General features: G+C 44.7%; 1 protein-coding gene across 1 annotated transcript; it reads right to left on the bottom strand.

Moving 5' to 3' along the window:
- Positions 1-3,454: 3,454 nt before the first annotated feature.
- Positions 3,455-4,397, bottom strand: LOC138265102 (integumentary mucin A.1-like). Its single transcript, XM_069212642.1, has 2 exons — positions 4,391-4,397; positions 3,455-4,212 (listed from the first exon to the last, which is right to left on the bottom strand). The coding sequence occupies exons 1-2, from the start codon at positions 4,395-4,397 to the stop codon at positions 3,455-3,457; spliced, it is 765 nt and encodes a 254-aa protein (XP_069068743.1).
- Positions 4,398-7,282: the final 2,885 nt, after the last annotated feature.

Raw genomic sequence — 7,282 nt, 5'->3', positions numbered from 1 at the left:
AGCATGGAGGGGGTCCTCGCCCATCTTATTCAAACATGCCACAACACAGTCTAATGCCTGTTGCTGTGGTATTTTTGTATAAAGAGCTTCAGTGTCCATTGTTACTAGTATTTCCTGTTTAGGATTGAACTGTAAACTTTCTAGTTTCAAAATAAAATCACCCGTATCACGGATATATGATGGAAGTTGAGAAATTAAAGGTTTCAAAAAGGTATCAACATATTTGGACAGTGGCTTTATTGCGGAGCCAATCATTGATACAATAGGTCGTAACGGAGGATCATTTACATCTTTATGGACTTTCGGTAGTCTATATATGATGGGAAATCTCGTGTGTACTGGCGTCAAATACTCATATTCTCTTTGACAAATCAATCCTGATTCTAGGGCAGTGGTATTCATGATACATCTCTTGATCTTTCCTTCAGGGTTTCTAATATAGGTCTATAGAATTCTCGGCATTTGAGCATGGTTAAAAAAAATTCTTTATATCCTGCAGTGTCCAATATTGCGATCCCACCACTTTTATCGCACGGTTTCATTGTCACCATCTTGTTATCTCTTAGCTTATGCAAAGCTAACATCTCATCTCTATCCAAATTATATTTAGATTTTGGAATATGTTTAAGCATATTGTAAATTTTTTGAACTACTGTTCTCCCAAAGATGGCCACTTCCGGCCCCACGACTTCGAGACCCGGAGTAAAAGATGAAGGAAGTTTTAAACCTGATCTATTCAGAGATGACACCGCTGTAGCGGTAGAAAGAAAATATTTCTTGAGTCTAATGCGTCTAAAGAAGGCATGCAAATCTCTCATGAATTCAAATTTATTAATGTTAGAATTAGGAATAAAAGACTGACCCCTTGCTAACAGACGCTCAGTGTTCTTATCTAACGTAATGGTACTGAGATTGAAAATAGGGATACCATCTAATCCCTCCAGTACTGATTGTGTCTTGTTTGAAGCAGGAACGGAGATTGATCTGAATTTGACAACCTGCTCCCTCGACCTTGCCGGAATCTGGTTCTGAAGTTCTGTCTGCGATTGCCTAAAAAACGAGTCCCGGATTGAAAATGATCACCTTGACCCTGTCTATTGCCAAATGTATCAAAACTGTGAGAGCTACCCTCATCATTGCATCATTGGTGGTGGTGGTAGTATCATTGGTGGCGATGGTGGTATCATCAGTGGTATCAGTATCATCAGTGGTATCAGTATCATCAGTGGTAGTGGTATCAGTATCATCAGTGGTAGTGGTATCAGTATCATCGGTGGTGGTGATATCAGTATCATCGGTGGTGGTGGTATCAGTATCATTGGTGGTGGTGGTGGTATCATCATTGGTGGTGGTATCATCATTGGTGGTGGTATCATCATTGGTGGTGGTATCATCATTGGTGGTGGTGGTATCATCATTGGTGGTGGTGGTATCATCATCATCATCATCATCATCATTGGTGGTGGTGGTATCATCATCATCATCGGTGGTGGTGGTATCATCATTGGTGGTGGTGGTATCATCATCATTGGTGGTGGTGGTGGTATCATCATCATTGGTGGTGGTGGTGGTATCATCATCATTGGTGGTGGTATCATCAGTGGTGGTGGTATCATCAGTGGTGGTGGTGGTATCATCAGTGGTGGTGGTGGTATCATCAGTGGTGGTGGTGGTATCATCAGTGGTGGTGGTATCATCATCAGTGGTGGTGGTATCATCATCATCAGTGGTGGTGGTATCATCATCATCGGTGGTGGTGGTATCATCATCATCGGTGGTGGTGGTATCATCATCATCGGTGGTGGTGGTATCATCATCATCGGTGGTGGTGGTATCTTCGGTGGTGGTGGTGTTATTGTTAAAGCGTCCCTTTATGTCTAATTTATACACTCGGGGACTCGTTTTAGGCCAATGAATCTTTCGACCCTGATTGAAGACACCTTAGGATGAGATAGCTAATCAATATGTCAATAACGTCATCAATATTTATCATAACAAGGCAATTCACTATAGTCAAAGACATTTAATAAGACTCAGGACACCACCATGACCTTTCAGTCATGAATAACCACACCAGTTTAGAACGTTTTTGTGTTATTTATTCCCTATTGATTATAATTCTACTAGTAAGTTTATTTATCTCAAAACCAAGAAGCACATTAGAATAGTCACGATGTGGCAACTCTGATAAGACTTCATCAAAGCAAGAATCACGACTATTAGAACATAACACGGCGTCAACATAGATCAACCTCAGCAAAGTAATGTTAGCACGTTGTTCAACAAAGTATAGATTCAGTCATTTGTTTATTTGCGTCCGTTTAGTGAACCCCTTAACTAACCACGAATTAGCATTAGCATGTTGGACTTCATGCAAAACAATTTAGCAACATAAATTTGGAAAAACCTCTAACTATGGTCTCTGTCAAAAGAAGCAGTTGGTACCTAGAAAGGAAAAGCAAACAGTCACAATATTATTGTCATATAGTTACCCTCCGTATTGGGTCAGCATACAGATTCTGTCTTTGTCTTCAGGTCATCAGTTGATTAGCTATCAGCCAGGAAGGGTAAAGGGGTACTTCCCTCATAAGGAGGTAAAGTATAAAATGGGCAATATAAGGGCAAAGTTGGCTCTAAGAACCAAACAGCAAAGTCTCTATGCAGAGTGACAAAGTGTCTGGATCATAACAAGTCGCATCAGCATCTCCCTAACTAACTAATTTCCTTGTGTAAAGGGGTTTTATCCCTTTTTCGTTGTACAGTCCCCTAAAATCTAATTAGCTGGGGTCGGTACCCCACTATCTCCCTCCAACAGAGTTTCAATTATCTCATCAACTTTGTCACCCCATAACAGTTCTCACATAGTTTATTGGTCCTTATGATTGACGTCTTCAGTGGGTAGAATGTCTGGTATGATTTCATCCTCTCGTGGTCCTTTGCACATCTTTAGTCAGTGGCTCCATTGTCTGTACCAGTTCAGGCGTCCTTGTACCTGCGAGTAGTCTACACTGTTGCATTCAGCTAAAATGTTTTTTTCAAGCAAGTCGAATTTCATGAGAACGGATCTACTACAGTTACATTCAGCTTCTAGCTTTGGAAAAACAAGAGTTCATGTCCTTCAGCAAGTCCGCACTGCATGTTAGAAAAACACATTTAATATGAGACCCAGGCAGCTAGGCCTCGACTCAGGCTAACTAAGGCCTAATGATTTATTAGCAGAACTTTAGCATATAACCTTTCATAATTAGTGTAAAACTATATCTTAATATATCATTTCATTATTATTAGTCATTTTCATTAGTCCCCGTATACATATTGGCGGACACTCCCCATGGGCACATTTCAAGCACGTGTTTTTGCAAAATACATTAGTACATTTTCTATGCAGCATTATTATACATTAGTTCTATAACATTTCATGTTAATATTGATTATATAAGCTACGTTCTCAGTATCACTCATCGGTGGTGGTGGTGGTATCCTCATCGGTGGTGGTGGTATCCTCATCGGTGGTGGTGGTGGTATCCTCATCGGTGGTGGTGGTGGTATCCTCATCGGTGGTGGTGGTGGTATCCTCATCGGTGGTGGTTGTATTATCAGTGGTACCAGTATCATTATCGGTGGTGGTGGTATCTTCATCAGTGGTGGTGGTGGTATCTTCATCAGTGGTGGTGGTGGTATCTTCATCAGTGGTGGTGGTGGTATCTTCATCAGTGGTGGTATCTTCATCAGTGGTGGTGGTGGTATCTTCATCGGTGGTGGTGGTGGTATCTTCATCGGTGGTGGTGGTGGTATCTTCATCGGTGGTGGTGGTGGTATCTTCATCGGTGGTGGTATCTTCATCGGTGGTGGGGTTGGTGGTATCTTCATCGGTGGTGGGGTTGGTGGTATCCTCATCGGTGGTGGGGTTGGTGGTATCCTCATCGGTGTTGGGGTTGGTGGTATCCTCGTTGGGGTTGGTGGTATCCTCATCGGTGTTGGGGTTGGTGGTATCCTCATCGGTGTTGGGGTTGGTGGTATCCTCATCGGTGGTGGTGGTTGTGGTATCAGTATCATCGGTGGTGGTGGTATCATCGGTGGTGATGGTTGTGGTATCATCGGTGGTGTTATCAATGGTATCATCGGTGGTGTTATCAATGGTATCATCGGTGGTGTTATCAATGGTATCATCGGTGGTGTAAAATAAATGTATGAGTCTCTTCTTGTAAAAGGCTGAATTTGTACAAGATAGAATACAAGGATTCGGATTATGCTTCAAGATATTTTATTGGCTGCATTGGTCACTTCAATGGAGTATCAAAATGGAAATCTTTGGCCAAAGCAACTGACCCTTCCTTCAGCCTTTGTCTTTTATTGCAACAAAAAAAAAAGAAAACTCACTTTACCACACCATACATGTGTCACAATTTCTAGACGCCTTCAAGCGAACATTTCCTGTAGCACCTTTAAGCAACAAGAACAGGATTTTCAAACACAGAGAACATTTCTAGAACATAGGGTGATTAGCCTGTCTACAAGTTTCAAAAGCAACTCTAAGAAACCAGCACATTTGCAAGAAATGAAATCAGACAGGACTAATGAAGGCATACATTTTGCTCATGGCTCAGAACAAATGGAACTGAAATGTTAGACAAAATGGAGCCCTCATGTCAAGTTAAGAAATCCATTTTCCGTGGAGGTGGTATCATCATCATCGGGGGTGGTATCATCATCATCGGGGGTGGTATCATCATCATCGGGGGTGGTATCATCATCATCGGGGGTGGTATCATCATCATCGGGGGTGGTGGCATCATCATCGGGGGTGGTGGCATCATCATCGGGGGTGGTGGCATCATCATCGGGGGTGGTGGCATCATCATCGGGGGTGGTGGCATCATCATCGGGGGTGGTGGTATCATCATCATCGATGGTGGTGGTATCATCATCATTAAGGACAGAGTTAAAGTCACCAACGAGGAACCATGGCGTCTCACTCCAGCAGGACATTTTGTTGGATAATGCATATAGAAATTAGGTCTGGTCAGTGTTGGGGGCATATATTGCCCCCAACAGGAGTATGCGGCCATCTAAGTGACCCGGTATTAGTGCATACAGACCATCATTGTCTACCACAACCTCATCTGTTACAAAAGGGATCTAGACTAACACTCCTTTACTGTAGGAGGAGTAGTGGGTAGGGAACACTTGATCTTGCCTCCGCCGATGGTGTCTGGAGGCTTCCATCAGTTGCAAGTCTGTCTCCTGCAATAGCACTATGTGTGTAGATCTACGCTTGAGATAGGAATATACAGCGAGGGTGTGTGCATTCCCTTCACATTCCATGTGATGATGTTAGTGTAGTTCATGCGGGAAATGTGTTGCTGTCCTGTCTGCAGGTAGCCCACGGAGGGCAGGGATTATTGTAATGTGTAGTGTCATTTGAGTGCAATCAGAGGGACTGGGTACTCCCAGGTAAATTGTCATAACTGGGGAGAAAAAGAAAAGCAAAACATATAACATCATCAAAGCAGAGGGACAACAGGTATCCGCCCAAACTACCAGTTGCTAATACCGGCCTTACAGGCTGGTTAAAGTAGGCGTGGGGGACGGTGCGAAAGTCAATGATGAATTGATCCTCTTATGTAGGATGTAGGGATACCGTTTATAGTGATATGTTCACATACAACAGCGTTATACAGCATTATAGAAACTACTTTCATGGCAAATAAATCGGGCATCCCCCATGAACTCGTTCACCGTCAGCTGCAACAGAAGAGTGGTAAGCACATGTATAAACAATGTGATACAAGGATAAAACAGATAACAAGGAATGAGGGAGTTCTTTAGGAGTGACAACTGTCAATGATCATATGTTGTCATCAGCAGTTTGGGGGTCACATCAAGTGGAGCCAACAAGTCTGCTTTAGAAGGCCATGTGTTGGAGAAGCCATCATCCTTGAAGTATTTAATAGAGCTTGTATCTGGGGTCTAAGCATGATCACACAGCGTGGATGCCATCTGTATTACCTGGCACCTGTGTAAGATTACTTGCTTCAGATTCGTGGCAGAGCTAGGCTGTGAGTAGCAATGCGCTCGTCTGAGTCGTCCACAACGGGGCCCCAGCTGTGCCCAGAGGTCTCACCGAGTGAAGGGCACGAATCTGCAAGCCCCGTGGACTCCATCCAGTTCCATGCCTCAGTGACATTGAAGTAGTGCATGGTCCTGTCTGCCAGCACCCGGAGACGGGCAGGGAACAGAGAGTTCATGGAGACATTTCTTGATGGATAGAAAGGAGCTCCTGTGTTGCTGCACTGGCATAGTGTAATCAGGAAAGATCATGACAGAGGCGTTGTCCACTTTATTTCTTGCAGCTTACCTGCCTCCTGTAGGATAGTCACTATCCCTGTAGTTAAGCAGTCAAAACAAAGAAAGGCCTGGGATTGGTGCCAGTTGGTGGTCGGGGGGCCGGCACATGGTGAGCCCGTTCGAGAAGAAGGGGGAGAGTGACATGTTGGGGAGCAGATTATGGATCCAGCACTCAGCAAAGGCCACAGCGTCTAGATCCTCAACACCTTCTGAAAAACCAGCCACGTGTATGTTTTGTCTGGAGCAGCCTTCTGCAGCTTCTGCTCTTTTTCAGTGTACATTCACGGTCCACAAAGACCTGCACCAGGGACGCTGATTCACAGGTTGTCGGTTGGGGTTCTGCCAGTGTGGGCTCAATGCCCTGCACTCTGTCAACCAGTTTACGGTGGTTAGCATGCAACTGGGTAAAGTCCCTCATCACTTTACCAATTCTGCTTTCAAGTGGCAATCACATTGGCTTGAGGGTTGCACCGATCTTCTCTGTGGCTTGTAATACTGTGTCCAGTTTGGTGCCAAGGGATACGGCTGAGCTAGGTAGCTCTGTTGTCACTAAGGGGGTCATTTTGACCTCGGCTGTCTTTTGTCAAGACCGCCGAGGGACCGCCGTGCTGAAGACCTCCACCGCCACATCAACAGAACACCGCCCACCGAATCACGTCCTGTGATTCGGCGTGGCGGTGTTCTGTTGACGGTGTGGTGTCGGCGGAGCAGCCCCCATGGATCCCATCCCCTCCCGGAGGATCGACGGACCAGGTAAGTCGATCGTCCGTTAGGGGAGGGGGGCGGAGGTGTGTTTGTGCGTGCATGGGGGTGTGCGTGTGTGTATGTAGTGGGGGTGTGTGAGTGCCTGTTTGCTTGCGGGGGTGTTGTGAGTTTGGGAATGAGTGCGTGTATGTCTGTAGGTATGTCTGTATGGTTGTGTGCGTGTATGTTT

This window comes from Pleurodeles waltl, chromosome 11 (genome assembly GCF_031143425.1).
Source record: "Pleurodeles waltl isolate 20211129_DDA chromosome 11, aPleWal1.hap1.20221129, whole genome shotgun sequence".
Lineage (NCBI taxonomy): Eukaryota > Metazoa > Chordata > Amphibia > Caudata > Salamandridae > Pleurodeles > Pleurodeles waltl.
Note: the sequence above shows the minus strand (reverse complement) of the source record. Positions and strands in the feature narration are given on the sequence as shown.